This window comes from Mastomys coucha, unplaced genomic scaffold (genome assembly GCF_008632895.1).
Source record: "Mastomys coucha isolate ucsf_1 unplaced genomic scaffold, UCSF_Mcou_1 pScaffold16, whole genome shotgun sequence".
Classification (NCBI taxonomy): Eukaryota; Metazoa; Chordata; class Mammalia; order Rodentia; family Muridae; genus Mastomys; species Mastomys coucha.
In genome coordinates, this window is record NW_022196898.1 from 55,566,954 (window position 1) to 55,584,642 (window position 17,689).

At 47.9% G+C, this 17,689-nt stretch overlaps 1 protein-coding gene across 2 annotated transcripts in view; it reads right to left on the reverse strand.

Annotated features, from left to right (window-relative positions):
- Window positions 1–17,689, reverse strand: part of Slc6a17 (solute carrier family 6 member 17) — a 49,736-nt gene that overhangs the window by 24,363 nt on the left and 7,684 nt on the right. For both annotated transcript variants that reach the window (XM_031375135.1, XM_031375133.1), the window contains exons 2-5: window positions 8,062–8,435; window positions 3,309–3,466; window positions 1,657–1,783; window positions 790–971 (exon numbers count right to left, since the gene is read on the reverse strand). In XM_031375135.1, the coding sequence (XP_031230995.1) occupies window positions 790–971; window positions 1,657–1,783; window positions 3,309–3,466; window positions 8,062–8,347 (753 nt within the window). In that variant the 5' untranslated portion in view covers window positions 8,348–8,435. The remainder of the gene's footprint in view (window positions 1–789; window positions 972–1,656; window positions 1,784–3,308; window positions 3,467–8,061; window positions 8,436–17,689) is intronic.

The window sequence follows — 17,689 nt, forward strand, 5'->3', positions numbered from 1 at the left end:
AAATACCACAAAGCCTTAGGTACTACTGTGGCTGAGAGAGGGAAGAGATGGGTGGCTGAAATGATACCAGCTTTCTCCAACATAGAGCCTCACCTCGACAGACAGACAGGGCTCCAGCGCCAGCCCAGACAGGCTAGCTGTATGACATCACATAAGGTAGTTTCCCCAAACAGACAGACAGACAGGGCTCCAGCGCCAGCCCCGACAGGCTAGCTGTATGACATTTGATGAGGCCCCTGGATAGACTTTAGTTTTTCTTGTCGGTAAAATGAGTGGAGTCCTATCAGATGTCTGTCATCTTTTCCATCGCTCACAGTCCAGTTCTACTAAGTCATAAATAATAGAGGTTGGAACTGCTGGGAAAGGGCAGCTAAGCTAAGGCTTGGCTGTTATGCAGCTTCAGAGACTGGATTGCTTGGGGGTCTCAAAGCTCTCACCTGTTCTAACAGCCCTTTACTCATAGACAGTGTAAGGAGCAGAGTTTCATCAAAAACTGCTTGGAGTGCCTGATGCAAGGGCTTTGGCTTAGGAACCTGAGGAGGCAGCATCTAAATAGATGAATACCTCTAGCTTTCCTTCTCCTTGGTGTTTGCAGCACAGGCCTGAACTATGAGCACCAAGGCAGGTAAGGGTCCCAGTAATGACTCTCCAGCAAGCTCATCCTTGGGCTGTCTGCAGTGGTAATGCTCCTAACCCCTCCCATGAGGTTTACCACTGAAGTATTCTTCTGTGGTGGCTTGGGGTCCAAGCGCCTGCTCTCTGGGCCCCTGCTGCCTTAGACCCGCTCACCTTTCCAGAGGACTGGATGCCCTTGACTACAGCCATGCCCACAATACTCCAGGCCACAAGGAGGCAGAGAGTCATCTTCCAGTTGAGGCCCCCACTCTCTGAGATGGAGTTGGAGATGTCCAAGGCCTCTCGGTACCAGAAGTAGGTAGTAGCTGAGCTCTTCTCACACTCCGGCTCCACCACTGAAACCACAGAGGTCACATCAAGGTCACAGAGCCTCAGTTTCCAGCCCTAAGGACCATGTCCTGTGTGGGACCCTGCCTGGGTAGCAGTGGGTGAGTGGGTAGCTGAGAGTAGGGTGTGTCATGAGCTGGCGGACCCTCAGGAATCCTGAGTCTCTGATGAGACCTAAAAGGTGTTAGGCCACAGTCAAATGGCTGAATTCCCACCCAGATCATCTGCTCACTAATTTACAAAAAGAAGAGCCAGATCTGTCTAAAGGTTCCTGGGGGAAAGGCCTGGAGACAGAGGCTGGAAACCCAGAATTAAAATCATTGGTTAAATGGACAGTCTGAGTATAGGAGAGTGGTTTCAGGATCTGTCTTTCCATCTGTGGAGTGGGACAGTGTGCGGCACACAAATTAAAATCGTTCTTAGACATATGCTATTGGGGCAACACAGTACTTCATAATAACTGAACAAAATTCAATCCCTGAGACTTCTGTGAGGCAGGCCAGAAGGAGATCAGTAGGCCATTCCTTCAGGAGAAGGGGAAAAAAATGAGGATCAGGATGTGGAGTGCTTTCTCCAAGGTAACTCAAGGAACCAATGAAACCCCAAATCTGACCACTAAACAGTTAAGACTCCTTCCTGGGTCAGGGCTGGCTGGAGACCACAGCTGGGGTTCCCTGGGGATCCCACACTTGCCTGCCACAGTCCCATTCCTGATGACAGGACATTCACTCCAGGGCAGTGGGTACTGGAAAGACTTGAAGAAGTAGAAGACGCTCCACCCAATGATCACATTGTAGTACAGCCCAACGAAGAGGCAGACCTGAGGATGAGGGCCAAGATCATCAGAGAGGCTATAGATAAAGCTACACCTTCCTGCACACCACCCAAGGTCTAACAGCTCAAAACCAGCCATGATGGAGGATGAAGGGGGGATGAGATGAGGCAGGAAGGGCCTGCTACTAGTCTTCCTGCCTTCATCTGATTCATCTGGTACTCAGGCAGGCCACAAAGGAATTCCTGGGATATTAAAATTTGCTCCTTTAAGCAATAAACTCTTAAAATGTTAATCCTTTCCAGTTTTACATTCCTGTAAGGTACTCAAAGCCCCTCCTCCATAATTTCCTGATGACTTAGGGTTTTAATTAGAGATGCCCTCCAGGACCATGGAGGCACTGGTCCTCATAGGCCCAGAAAGTTTTGAGATTGTGCGGTTACTGTTTTCCAGTGTCTTCCCTTCTTTTGGGTGCTACTCTTTCTTTGAAACTTTGAGCAGCCTGCCTCTACAGACACGGCAACTAAACTTGGCAGGGTTTTATTAAAATAAGAAGGTCTATCCATGTTTTATAGGCAGGGCTTGGCTGTATCTGCTCCTGATGCTCCAGAGGTCCCTTCCAAAGCCCAGGCTAACCCAGACAATTGAGATTGCTGGTTAGTGTGAGTGCAGAGGGTCCCTGGTGTCTTCCCTCTCATATGAGCACCCGTGTGAAAAAGCATGTGTACCTGCACACAGAGAGAAACAGAGGGAAGGGTTGCACTGGAATAAACATACAGAGGCATCCAATTCCTTAACGGTGGTGTTTTCAGTCCGAGTAGAGTGTTCCCTGCTCTTGCACGTGCACACATGGCCAGCCTGGCACTTACACTGTAGCACAGTAAGCTGTAAATGGGTGATACCTGGTTTGACCACAGGACCAGAGCTGACTTAGGATGGATTCCAGTTTTTGTCTCAAGTGTGAGAGTGGGCACTGGGGCCTTTGCCTTTAAGGGATGCTCAGTTTCCTCAAGTGTATACAGCTCCCAGCCAGAGTTCATCGACAGCCACACAAATGAGCCTAGAAGTCCCCATTCAGGGCCCACGAGGTCTCCCAAAACCTCATGCCTCCTGCGTTGACCATAAGGCTCCAGTCTGAGTATTTCAACTGTTCATTTACATGGCACACTAGCAAGGAGTCCTAAGCCACATACTTTGAAACACTCTTCCCAAGGAAAGGTAACGGAGTTCAGAAGAAGCTGAAGACTGGTAAGGGGTGGTGGGGACCTGGGATAGCCCATCTGCCCCCAGATAATAGGGACTGAGATATTCATGTGAATGTGTCACATTTTCCCTCTTTTGCATCATTTGTGATTGTCACATGTGGTTTCTGGCAGTCCCATCAACTTTCAGTTTAGGAAATATGGTGACTATGGCCCTGAGACACCAGCTGCAAGTAATTCTGTGATGGTCTCTCCCGCTCCCCTTGTCTTGGCCCAGGACTGTGGCCTATAAACCTGATGACATCCTCTATAGTATCCACAAGTGGTCCCTCTGCCTCCCACACAGTGTCAACCCCCAGCACTGGACTCACGATACAGCTGGAAAAGCCGATGCCCCCCAGGCGGGGGCACACATAGTGCCACACACCAATGCTGCCACGGCGGATCCTCTGGCCCACAGCCAGTTCCAAAAAGAAGAGGGGGATGCCAATAATGATCAGCAGCACCAGATAGGGTACCAGGTAGGCACCTGCAAGGAAAAGAAAAAAGGCTGTTAGAGTAGGTCTGGACCAGAGGGCCAGTGTGAGGGGAGGGGTAGCCATCGTGTTCTACAGTCCTAACAGTAGTGTACGCACAGTGACAGGAGTGTGAGGGAAGGGGCGTGGGAGCCATATACTACAGTCTCAGCCACATCTCTTAAGCCATCTGGAGCTTCTCTGTGAATAGTATGGCACATGGCTGTGATCTCTCCAACACTGGCACCTCCAGGCTTTCTTCTTCTTGATCCTGTGACTTGAGATGTGAAAAGAGGGGGCATATGGGTGGCAGAGCCTTCCGTTCACAGGGCTGGGTCCAGAAGTCCTCGCTGCCTCTCAGGGAGCTGCATGCCAAGTCTCAGACTCTGACCTCACATAGTATTCTGTGGATACCTGTCCACTACCCTCCCAGATGTCATGATGGCTCCTGCTCACTCATTCCCAAGGGCTCACTCTCACCCTTCCCCACTCTGTGGTCCAGCCTGCTGGCATCTGAGGCAGATGCTGACACGGCAGACTGAGAAACGCTAGAGAAGCCGAGCTTGGAAGCTCTCCAGGGAAAGGGTCTGATCAGCCTCGCCATTAATCCACAGCTAATTGGGAGGAATGGAAGAGAAATTAGCTGTTCAGGAAAGCGTGATAAGGGAATCATAAAGGATAGAATGATCTTGCTAAAGATTACAGATAACAAATTAATCTTGCTGTCTTAAACCGAGCTGCAGACACAATCTCAATTCCAAGTGACAGGGTATTTAGCAGGAGAATTAAAGCCACGGCTGGACATGGTCGAGTGCACCCCACCAAGAGTTGTGCCAAGAACATAGCCCTGCTAGCAGCACTATCAGCCAGGCCCTGCCTGTCCAACTGTCTTGCCCGTCCCTGTTTCCTGGATTTCCTAGCACCTCCAGGGAAAGTCTTTCATGTGATGAGTGTCCTAAAGCCCCTGGCTACACTGCTCTGTCCCCTGTAACTCACCCTTCTCTGGCACACACCCCATCTGCCAATGAACCCCAGGGGGTCAGGCATCTACTGGACACAAAATCCATCAGTTAGCAACAGAAGCTGTTTATCATGGGTCTCCTCTGGGCCAGACTCAGGCTTTGGGGGATGCAGGAGAGACAGAAAGCACAGATGCCATCCTGGGAGATCTTGTGGGAGGTGTGTTCCTCAGATTCATTTGGGCAATGTCAGCAAGTATGTGCATACACACTTCCTGGATTGGTCACACCATAGGGGGCCACCTGAGCTCACATCTGCTGAAGATACTCACGGGTAGAGCATTCCAGGAGAAGCTTCCCACTGAGCCCCACAGAGCAGCATCTAACTTAGCATGCACACACACACACACACACACACACACACAAATACACACACAGAAACACCCACTTACTCACAAGCTGCCCCATCAAGTGCTCATAGGTGGAGGGAATCAGGGAGATGGGAGGACAGCTGAAGAACTAGAGGCACAGACCCCTGTCTCTCTTTAACTCAGCCTCCTGGTCTTCAATGGAAACAGAAGCAACAGAAGCCATCTATTGCAGAAAGACGACAACAAAGAGCCTCACTGGTTTGTTCGTTTGTTTGTTTGCCTCAGGTGGGACAAGATGTACAGGGAGATGAGTGTAAGAGTCAGAGCACACTGGTATCTCCTTTCAATATTTCCTCTTGCCACAAGCTGGGAGAGCCCCTAAAAGTGATCTATGGCAAGAAAAACAATGTGGACTGACTTCCCGTGGCTGAGGTTCCTTCTATCCCAATCATGACTGCAGATCACTACCACATGGAGCTTAGTCTGGACAGAGGGCTCAAGGCCAGGACACTTAGGTGAGCTGAGTTCATAGTTAATCAAAAACAATATTGTATATCGATTGTTGTTGAAATCATTTGGACATGCAGCAGCACCCTGTTTCACCTTGGCAAACACGACTTGAAGACAACTGGATTTCTTCTGATTCTGCCAAATCTGTCAGGAGTCCTGGAACTGATCAGCTGGGAACACCAGGGTGTTCATGAGTGGAGCCTGGCTCTCCCCAGTTCCCCAGATCCCTACCTATACCCTGTGCCTTGCCTTTGGCAAACCCCTTCTATTTCTAGTGACAGAATTTCACTGACACCAAGAACCCATTTTTGGCCCCAGTTTATTGAGATAAGGATTGAAAAGGAGCTGAGACCAGACTCTGGAGTCAGATCATCAAGACTGGAATCTAGGCTCTGCCACCTACTTTGCAACTTGGACAAATGACTTGGTCTCTTTTCCCTGTTATTTTGTCAGCTACTTAGACCAGCGGTTCTCAATGTGGGGGTCGAGATCCCTTCAAGATCAAACAACCCTTTCACAGGGGTCACCTAACACCATAGGAGAACACACATATTTACATTACTATTCACAGCAGTAGCAAGATTACAATTATGAAGTAGCAACAAAATAATTTTATGGTGGGGGAGGTCACCACAATATGAAGTACTATATTAAAGGGTCACAGCATTAGGAAGGTGAAGAATGAAAATATTCTCTTACTTCTTATCTGATTTCTTCTTCTTATTCTGATCCAGCAAAACTGTATGAAATTGCTGATATGTGCCCATTTTTAATTTACAATAAAGCTACTTCATATTCTTCCACTCCTGGCTTCGATATAAAGGGTTGTAGTGAAGAAGAATTGCGTTCTTTTGAATAGGAAGACTAAGAAGAATGCTGCTATACAACCCTTAGGGGGGAGGGGTCAGGCTGGCAGAGGCGGGTCACTGGGGTGAGCCTTTGAGAGTTACAGCCTGTTACTGACTGTTTCTTGGTCTATCTTGTCATCACTCCCCAATGCACTTCCGCAGGCGCAGAGATGCTCATATCTCCACCATGAAGACCGAAGGCCCCTGAAACCCTGAGCCGAACTAAGTCCTTCCTCTTAAGTTTCTTCTTAAGCATTTTATTCTAGTGACCAATACAAAGTAACCAACACAATGAACAACACAAGGTGGCCAATATAAAGGCCGAGTGCTGTCCCTCTCTGAACTGGGCAGAAAGTTTGCAAGAGGCTGCAATGTTAGGAATCCCTTGGGGAAGGCAGAAAGAAGCTGAGTCAAAATGCCCCTGAAGCTACAGCCATCCAGCAGGCTGGAGTGTGGTGGTCCCAGAGCAGGGGACTCAGGGGCTGTGAAGTTCCCTGCTGGCAGCTTTCTCAGGAACACACGTGTAGGTTCGGAAATGCAGTCTCCAGCTTTCTTTCCTCTGTGTCTTGACCTGTCTTGATACAGTCTTCTATCTGTAGCTTAACTATAGTCACCTGAGAAGGGAGTCTCTGTTGAGGGATTTCCTGGGTCAGACTGGCCCCTGGGCATGGTCTCGATTAGTAGTTGATCTAGGAGAGCCCAGCCCACTATGGGCACCACCATTCCCTGGGAAGGTGGTCTGGGTTATACAAGGAAGCCAGCTAAGTAAGCATTATACCATGAGCAAGCATGCAGTGTTTCTCTGTAGCATCTTGAGAAGTTCTTCCCTGAGTTCCAGCCCTGACTTGCCTTAGTGATGGGCTGTGACCTAGACGTACGTAAGCCAAATAAACCCTTTCCTCACGTAAGTTGCTTTTTAATAAGAGTATTCTATCATAATAAAAAAAAAAAAAGCTAAAACACAAGCTTACTAACTTTTTTGTTGTTGTTGTTGTAGTTGTTGTTGCTTGGGTTTGTTTGTTTTATAATTTTTCCATGGTTTCAAACCAGTCTGCCTCTGGAAAATTCTGGTGAGCCTCCACACTCTGGAGAGATAGAGCCTAGGAATAGCTCCCTACCCTAGGTGCTTTATCAGCACTGATGACAATTTATAGCAAGCCATAATGCTCGAGAGAAATTAGCATGCAGGTGCAGCATCAGACCCCACTACAGGCAGCCAGCCCATGTGGTGTAAAGTGCACAGGCCAGGTCCAGGCCCACCAGGTGAAATCCTGTCACTAGCATTAGTCCTTCATGCCACATGACCTGGAGAAAAAAATTACCCAACCAATTTGTACCTCAGTTCTATAGTCTTTAACATAAAGACAATGGCCTTCTTCCTTAAAGAAGTTTTCTGGGAGGAGCTAATGGATGAACCACGTGAAACTGCTGCTTTGGCTGCTCCAAGATGCTCAGCTAGGACGGATTTCTAGCAGTAGGCTCGGCATCCATTAAGTGCTTAAAATAGTACTTTGTATAAGTGTTTGACAATAACAGCCAACACTTGTTTTTACCAACAGTGTATATAAAATTCATTTAATCCTTCCAATCATCCTTAGTCAGGAAGTACTCTTCTGCTCAATTTGCAGAATAAACCCTAAGAGGTTCAGCAGCTTGTACTAGGTCCCAGGCCTGGCTGGTTGTGTTGCTAACAGGGCTATGTTCTTGGCACAACTCTTGGTGGGGTGCACTCAGCCATGTCCAGGACTCACATTCTTATTACAGCCTCCAGCTTTTTTATAGCTACGATCCACTTCTTGTTCTGGAATCCTCCACTCCACTCTCCAAGGACTCCAGTTCTGTCTCAGCAAAGGCATGGCCCTTTCTACCCCAGCCCAGCCCAGTTTCCCGGTATCCTTGATCAATCGTGGTTACCTCTTACCTCCTCCATTTTTCTGACACAGGTAGGGGAACCTCCAGATGTTGCCAAGGCCCACAGAAAAGCCGATCTGGGCCAGGATGTACTGCAGCTTGCTATTCCAGGCTGGCCGGTCCTCTGCGTCCAGCTCCTCCTCCGCCCCCTTCTGCTTGCCACCTGTCTCGCCAGCCACGTTCAGTACACTCTGCTTATAGTCCACAGGCTCCTCGAGGGCCAGCAAGTCAGCCACTGACTCAGTGACATGCTCATTGCTGTGTTCGCGCTGGGTCACCTTGCTGTTCTTCGGCATGGGTGCCACTGGGGCTGTGTAGCCCCTCCTCCCCAGCACACAGAGAAGGTGGGGCTCAGTTCCTGTCAGCTTTTTCTCATCCAAAAGCCTGTGGAAGCAGATGAGCAGCAGATGATTCACTGACGATGCCAGAAATAAGGATCCCAAAGTAAACAGAACCCAAATCAAATCCCTGGTAGATATCCCACACTACAGAGGGTTCTCAGGTATTGAACTTGCTCTTATCCCCACCAGGAGGGGGAGTTGAAGGTAAACACACATGTTGTTTTCCCATAGGTGTTGCCTGGGCATCACTAGAAGGTGTTGGAAACCTCCTGTGGCAGACCCAACAAAACCATATGCCAAACCCAAATAAAGGTCATGTACCATGACATCTGCCATTTGCAATACAGAGCCTAGAGTGGTCAAGACCTTTAGACATGCCCACAGCCTTCTCCCTCCAAGGTAGTATGGTTGGTGTTTACATCTATCTTTAATGTGTTCTAGCTAGCCAAAGCCGCCTGGTGGGACCCTGGTGTGGTGGTTAATTTTAACTTGTTATCAACTTGTTAGATTAAGGAAGTGCTTTGTGACGTGCCCCTTAGAGAGAGTATTGTAAGAGGGGGTTAGAGGATATCCACCCTGTGTGTGTGCGCGCGCGCTCTCCCACTGCATGGGCTGAGGTTCCAGACTGAATAAAAAGGAGGAAAGAGAGAAAACAGGTCAGCTCTCACTTGCTGTGCTTCCTAGCCTGTAGAGACAGATGTGAGCAAGCTGACACATGTTCCCCGCTACCAGTGCCCCTCGCTGCTTCCACCACCGAAACAAGTCCTTCTTCTCTTAAGTTGCTTCTTGTTGAGTCACAGCCGTGAGAAAGTAACTAATACACATGGGAAGACTGTGTCTGACTTCTCCAAATTCTTCCTGTTCAAAACATAATGCATGAGCCAAAGAGTCACTAGGTGTTCTGTAGAAAAAAAGGGTTCCTAGGCTCCTAGGCCTAATGATTCGGGAAGCTCTGCAGGGATCACTCTGGGGCTCCTGAACACCAGCTTCTAAGTCCCTTTCATATTTCCCTGGCAGGAAAGCTGCCCAGGCTCAGCTATGGATTCTGGCACCAGAGCCCTAGAAATGCTTGCTCAGTGCCAACAAATCCTGGGTCATTGCTCAGCAGTGACATTATCTGAAGGCCACTGCAGCCAAGAGCTGGTTCTCCATCCTTCAGCGACAGCTTTATGGCAGATAATGTCTGCGCAACATGGGTGGGGGAGGCAGAACCCTCCCCTCCTGCTGCCATCCCTCATTTGTCTTTTACACTTTCCCTTCAGAGAGAGAGAGAGAACACCAAGAAAACGAGTGCTTTGAAGATTCCCGGTGTTCTGTTATATTTCAAGGCACCTCCTCATTAAGGAGAGGCTGGAGGATTTAAAATTAAACACACGCCCCAGCCTACCGTTGCCCTGCATCTTTCTAGGGATGTAAATTAGCCAGCGCTGTAATTACTTTATTAAGGGAACAAGCTGTCTCTGGAAGCCAGGCTTTGCTATTCTTCTCATGCATCTATGGCCCCTGAAAAGCGTAGACAAGGTCATTGTGTGTGCGGGGCACTCTTTCTTCTGGGGATGATACAACCTTTCTGGCTAACTCCAGCTAGGACCTGACCAGCCCAGCCCTGCTGCGCATGTGATAAAGCTGTGAGACTTGTCTGATGGGGGGCAAACCATCCATGCTAATCTGTGGGACTGGCTAGCTATACCCATGCCAGGGCATGCACCACAGCAGGAGGTGACCTTAGCCTGCTATTTTTGTTCAGGAACAGCAGTGAATCTTTTGCAACTGTCCCTTGCATCCTAGGAAAAGCACATCAGGGTCTCAGGCTTTGAAGGAACTGGGGCAGAGACACCCTGCCTAAAAGACGTCAGAATTCCCATTAAAAAGCTCAGCTGAGACTCCACAGTGGGCTAGCTGAACAACATCCCATTGTATCCTAGAGGGTGCCCTAGAGGGTATGTCTGTGGTCTCAGCAGCCCCTAGGGCTCCCTTCCCAGCTGCTCTATACCCCATGCTACACAAGTGAAGGGTATTCTAGGAGTTATACAATCCCTGTGTTTAGGCCTGGACTGTCAGGATGAGTACCTGTGTGGGCAATGCAGAAGGTCCCTGACCTAAGCCTACTCAAATGGAAACATTCGAAGTCTCCTTGACTGGGAACCTCCTTCTTGCCTGCAACTCACCTTGAAGGCAGATTAGAGCCAAGGATACTGGTTGAGGGTCTGGAGATTGCAACCACTCAGATGCTTTGGCTTAGAATTTTGTCCAGCTACTTTTTTCCACAAAGAACTTCCCAGAACACTCTGCAATGCATTGGGTCTGATTTACTGATCATCAGGCTTGAAGTGGACAAAAATCAAGGGAGATTCCCCACCAGCTGCAGAATGCATCTCAATGCTAACCAACAAGACCACATGTTTTCCCATAAATACCTAGTGAGCAGCAGTTCTGGTCACTAATAGGAAAAAAAAAGTACCACCTCTTTTAAGCTAGAAATGCTCAAGCACAAACACAGGGCCATGCCCAGTGCTGCATGACCTTCTTTCTAATGATGTTGCTTACTCACAGAGTGTCCTCCACTCTGTGGGATGGGGCCCGGGGACCCTGATACCACTGGGTATGCAGGATGCAAGCTTTGATGTGAGCCTGAGAGCTGAAGTGCTAAGCTGTAGCCACAATCAGGAAGTTCTACACCCAGTAATTATCTTCAGGTGATGACAGAACCATATTCTGAAAAATTAAATCTTAAGGGACCCTATAATTGCCCAATACAACTTTGATATACATATGTGTGTGCCTGTGTGCATGTGTGTGTGTGGGTATGTATGTATGTATGTATGTATGTATGTATGTATGTATATATGTATGTATGTATGTATAAGAAAACTAAGTCTCAGAGAGAGGAAATTAATTGCTCAACCTACCCAGGTCCTCCTGACACCCTAACAGGGAATCCCACTAAACAATCAGGATCAACACTCTTGATCTGGGGAGAGAGCTGCAAGAAGGAGGCATACCAGGATCTGTTCTGGGGACAGCAATACTGCACTGAGCAAGACAGACCCTCCTGTGTAGGTCACATTTCTTTTCAAAGTAGTGTGAGTAATTCAAGAACAGCAATGTGATCCAAATGTCCAGAAAGAGGAGAGGGCCTGAAATGCATGATGGGCTAATGGGCATCCGGGACTTGGATGGGCATAAGGATGAGGTACTGACCCCTGGAGGACTTGACCATGTACTAGCTGCGTACTCCTGGTCGAGACCTATTAGTTACATAAGGGCCCATCGTGGTGAAAATGGCTCTATTTAATGGCAGGCTCCCTCTCTAAAAAAAACTGCTGGGAGGCATAGAAAACGGCTGGAAGGAAGTGCCCAGGCCAGATGCAGGCACAAAGGAAGGGTCCAGCTGGCAACAGCTGCAGCCTGAAGGCCTAGCACTATTCAACTTTTCACATTAAACCATACAAGTTTTTATTTCTATTTGTTTACGTGATTCCTCTCTTTCTCCTAAGAAAGAGCCAGAGTGAGCTGCGAGTGGGGATGGAGGTGGGTGGCTGAGAGAAACATTTCGATCCACCTCAGAAATGTCCACCCTGAGTGTGTGTGTGTGTGCGCGCACGCGCATGTGCGTGTATTGCCAACAATCTAACCCAGAGCCTTGTGAACATTAGGCAAGTACTCCCCCACTGAGTTATAGCCCCAGCCCAGAAGCACTCATTCTTCATGGCAGAAACTGGACCCCCCCCCCGAGGCTTCTCGCCAGCACCTCATTCATCAGACCCTAGAGCCCCAAAGAGCCAAGTACATACCATGCAGCTCCAGGTGTGGGTTCAAAAGCTCAGCAACACTACTTAGAAAAGTTAAGCTCTGTTATTAGTAATAACATAGTAATAATTATATGGCTTTTGTGGTCATTTGAAGCCACTTTAAAACATTTTTGCATGCCGATAGAGTATGGGGTGTTGATTATGCTGGGTGTGGGTTCAAACCCTAGCATCACTGTATATCGACTACCTGGGCTTCTGTTCTCTCATCTGTCAAAGCTATGTTCCAAAGTATTCCTCACAACACTGAGAATTGTCGAGCAGGACAGAAGCCACAGACTCTAAGAGGTTTTCACAAACATGTCTCACCATGGGAACACCCAGGCTAAGGGTAGCGCAGAGTGTAGGCCACATTAATGTGTTTCAAATTTTTTATTGCATTTATTTATGTGTGTGTGTGTGTGTGTGTGCACACGCATGTGCACCCACGCACGTGTGCACGCACATGTAGAGGTCAAAGGACAATTTATGGGAGCTGGTCCTCTCCTTTCAATGGATGGAGATTGAACTTAAGTCATCAGGCTTAGCAGTAGGCCTTTACTTCCTAAACCATCTCAGCAGCCCCGCACAGCTTCTTTTAAAAGTAAGATGGTACCAGTAACTTTTAAATCTTAGCCTCCAACTTCCAATACACACACACACACATACACACCCCCCCCCACACACACACAGAGAGTACCCAAGCCTAGAGTCCTTGTGCTGGCTTAGTCTATGGCAAAATGCCAGTTTTCAGAACAGGATGTTGGAATCCACAGTTACCTAGCCAATGGCCCTAAATGGCCTAGAACAAACACCAAGATGCTAGAATTCTGAGAGGGCAATCTCTCTCTGCTCTGCCTTTATATCCCACAGGGCCAGTCATGAGCCAAAATACGCAGCCTGCAGCCTAACTTCCCTGGATCTCAGTTTCCTAGCGTGTAAGGATTTTGTGTAACCTCCCAGCATATGTCTAAAGAGTGTCCTGCTCGTATGTTGGAATGAGCAAGGCATGATCTGCCCCGCCCAGGCATTGGGTACAGCAAGCTCTGCAGTCTGTCTGTCCTGCCACTCTGTCAGCTGAGATTCTGCTGGAGTGTAGTGAGGAGGTGTTGACAGTCAGCCTAACCATACTCTAGTTATCCCCCTGTAGTAGTTGAGGTAGGTTGTGACATCTTTCAAGAGCAGCACATCAGATGATGAAGTTGCATGGTACTCTGGAAAGAATGCCTCAATTACTTAAAGCACAACACAGAGGGGCTGAGTGCACAGCGAGCCTTCAGTGCCAGCTTGTCACTTAGCAACCCGTGTGGCTCACAGCTCAGAATAGCTCATGCGAGAAAAGCAGGACTGAGCAGTGAACTGTGAATCTTCTTTAAAGGAGAGAAAGGAAAAAAAAAAACCATATAGTGAGACTGGGAGGCAGACAGGTAAAAATATCTCCCGCCAGAGCCCTAATGGCTTCACAACAAATGTTCAAACACAACACCTTGGTAACCACCCATAGGGAGGGTATGGCTGTTCCCACCCTGGGAGCAGGGCCACACTGAGGCCCCCACCCAAAAGACACTGAATACGGAGGAAAGTCTCTTCTGGGATGCTAGACTAGCTCCTCTGGATCGGGGGTGGCTCTTGTTCAGGAAGGTCATTTAAGGCATGAACATTTAAGGCAGAGAAGCCAGGTGAACAAGATACCGTCTTTGGAAAAGCAGGCAGTCAGCCCAACTATTCACACAACAGTGTGCATATTTTGCAGTCTGTGGTATGCCCAGTTCTGTTCCTTAAAGTTTATAACCCTGGAAAGCATCCTGTGACCCAGTCATTCTGAAGAAAAATGTCTACACTGGGGCAGACTCTAAGTAGGGATTGGAGGACTCTAGCCGTTAAGTGGCAAGGCCAAGGTCCAGTTCGAGAACACCTGCTGGTAAAAAGAAAATGTGGCTAGATCCCTCTTCCTCAGAGAATGCTTAGTGGCTTCCTGACTTCCATGTGACCAGTGGTTGTGACCCCGGCAGTCTTCCTAATTTCCTTAGAGCCTTTGGGCTTCCGCACAGCTCAAAACAGGTTGGGCTGCTCTCAGAGATACAAATTGTCCTCCGGACTATTTTTAATTATTTTCTCCAAGTTTCTGGCAATCACCAAAGGCAAGCTGATAGAGCCTGCATGGTTTAATGGTGGCTTTTCTTGGACTTCCTCTCCCACGTCACGCCTGCAGGGACTGCCAACTCCATTCTGAATCCTCCTTCTTTGACTCCATCCAAATGTCATGAAGTCTTGCAGGTGTGTGCATATCTGCCCTGACTCCATCACCCTGCTCTGCCTCAGGCCCTTTGTTTGCTTAGGAACCTTTGGTAGGCTCCCTCCCCCTTCTCTTAGTCATCTACTCATGGCCTCTAATATATATATGTATATATACACACATATATACATATATATATAATGTATATGTCTGTCTGTTTGTGTTAGTGCCTATGCATATGTATTGTGCATAGGTACGTGCATGTGTGGTCTGAGGACAACTTGTGGGAGTTGGTTTTCTCTGTCCTCCATGTAGGTCTCCAGGACCAAATTCAAGTCATCAATCTTGGCATCAAGTAACTTTACCATCATGCTGGTCCTTACACGTGGAAGCAACTTCTAGAAACACTATGTCATCCAGATCTGCTGCCCTTTAAAGAGAACCTATAACCCTTCTCAAGACATCCGATCCCCTCCCTGCCCCTCAGTGTCCATCTTCAATTCTTCCCTCTATAGAAACCCTTCCATGTGCGCAACCTCCAGAAGCCTTCTAGGTCCACCTCTTCACTTTACCTCGCTGAAACCTCCTGTGATTCTTTTGAGTGAACACTAACAGCTCTTTCCTCTCCCCTTCTCAGCATACTCCATAAGACTACCTCGGCTCCCTGGAATAGTCAGCCTAGCTACTCAGATGTCCACATCCCTATTCCAAACAAGACACTCCTTCAACGCAGGAGCCAAGCTGTCAGCTTTTTATCTATCCTTCGCTGTTCCTTGTACAGCCATTGCCTGCTACACACAGGTTACTAACCAATTTCCGTGGGTGAAACATGGACTTTCTGGAGTCTTTGCTTCCCCACCCTCCGAGAGCAAGCTCCTTTCCATGCTTAAATTTCAGCTGCTGCCTTTAAAACAGAGAGGCAGGGTTAAAAACTGAGCGAGCGGAGTTGACCAGGGAGACACTGAGCCCCACAGAAGTCTGCAGCCCACACCGGGGTGCTAATCAAATGCAGCTCTCTGAGCACTTGGGGAGAACCCAGAACTTAGAAGCCAGTTTTCTGTTCCTTGTTTATCTGTAAAATAGAGAGCACCACTTACCTACCAGCTACATCTGGCTGCCACATGAGTGGAAGGAAAAGGAGAGAAGAAATGTCTTGAGAAGTCAAGTACAGGGAATGGGGATTTCTCTGATCCTTCCATGTCACAGGTTTGTTGGGTTTGTATTTTGGTTTCCTATTTGGTGAGACCAAATTCTAATGTTTTTCTATTACTACATGCTCAGTAAATATAATGTGAAAAAAAAATGAACCTGTGTTTTTAAATTCCCCTCAGATTTTTTCAGTCTGATTTAGTTTTATAGATTAAAAGATTTTCCACTTTCTGATGCAATATTCTGATACCCAAGAGCATGCCGTGCCCCAATGATGTCCTCAGGTTTAAAAACTAAAGCACACCAAGAAGTCTGTGATCCATTGTCTTTTTCCTCTTTCCAAGGAGCCAGCATTCGTGCTGCACCTTCACCGCCTCACAGATGGGATTCATCTTCATCTCAGAAATAAGTGTGGATGGTCACCATGTGACACAGAGTATGGAGAGGGCTAAGGATGGGGCAGTTCCCAACAACAAACGAGGCCAAGAGTCAATTGTACCTTCTACGATGCCCTCCACCTTCCCGTCATAGTTGCTAAATGTGTTCTGGATGGCTAAAATCTTGTTTTCTTAGTCAAGAGAGAAAAGAAGCAGGAAAGGGGGCAGATGGTCCAGAGGGGGAGAAACTGGCACTGGAGGACATGGGCGTGGGCGTGGCCGGTGCAAGCCAGACCGTTCGGTTCCTTCTTACCATTTCCCATGAGAGAGAAATGCATGCTCAGTATGGAAGATGGGTGGTAGGGTGCCCCGCTGGCATGAGGTCACCCTGATAGCATGAGGTGCTGAGCTGTCCTCTGGGGGACCTCTGAAGATATGGCCCATGTGGCAATGACAGTGACAGCTGCAGCCCACAGGTCACATGTTGAAGAACATATTTAATCTCAGTCTGGGGTTTTACCCTGACTTTGATCGATCATCCACTTCCCAAATAAAAGACACGCAACCTTTATATTTATAATAAGCCGTAATCAGCACTAGGACTGGGCAGGTATCAGCCCTCTATGCTGTTTCATCTACTTATCCATAACCCTGAGTTATAACTTGTTATAGTCCATCTGGGCTACTAGTAAATCCAATTGGCAAGCCTTCATGGCCATGTTTTAAAGATTCTTACCCCATGGGGTCTTCTGCTCTCTCCACCTTCTCTCTCTCCTCCTCATAGTTCTCCTCAGACCCCCAATTCTGGAAACCTCAAACCCCACCTATCTCAGTTCTCCTCAGCTATTTAGGCTTATAGGCATCTTTATTCATCAATCAAAGGTAACTTGGGGGAAAATGTCATATAGTGTCATTTGGAACCACATGCAGATCCTCTCTTCCCTGGGGGCAACCATACCTTGGAGGCCAGTATTTATCATTACAATACAAGCTAGAGACCAAACCTCAACTGTCACACTGCTTGAGATCCTCCTCTGTGGGAGCCACAGTGCTAAGCACCACTCAGCCATTGTCTACTTAATCCCTCCATGATCTGAACTGGAAGTACCACTGCTATCCACATTTTAAAATGAAGGAGCGCAGGCTACAGGGGATTGCCCATGTTTCACTGAGTTAGAGATACTTGGATCTTGGGCCAATGGAAGTAGGTCACTCCTGCCACAGACCAGCTGCCATTTTGAAATGGACATTGATTGCACATTACATCATGCTTCTTGGATGTACTAGTAAGCATAAACATGTCTTTTGGAATGATGGAATAAGGCAATTAGTGCATGATCGAAAAGTGGAGGCCACTGGATCTGCACTGTCACAGTCTGACTTGAGGGCCTGACTCTCAACTTGGATGCCATCATGGGAGGACATGGGTTTAGAAGCAGAAAACCTAGCCATGTGTCCTGCTCTGCCACCTACCAGAAGGTACTCTTTGGGAACGTCTGTAGCCTCTTTTGATTCCAGCTTCTGGACCTGAGAGATGGGGGTGAACACTCCTAATTCACATGTATAAAAGCTTAAGGACTGTGGTTAACAGAGCCCCCCACTCCCCATAAGGCAACATTGGCTGCCTCCTTTAGTTGAGACAATGTAGGAATTTGGCTCAGCCAGGAACATAGATAGGTACATCCGCCTGTGCTATGCCCTGAAATAGACGTGGAACTGTCCAAAGAGAACCCATGGACACGGTAAG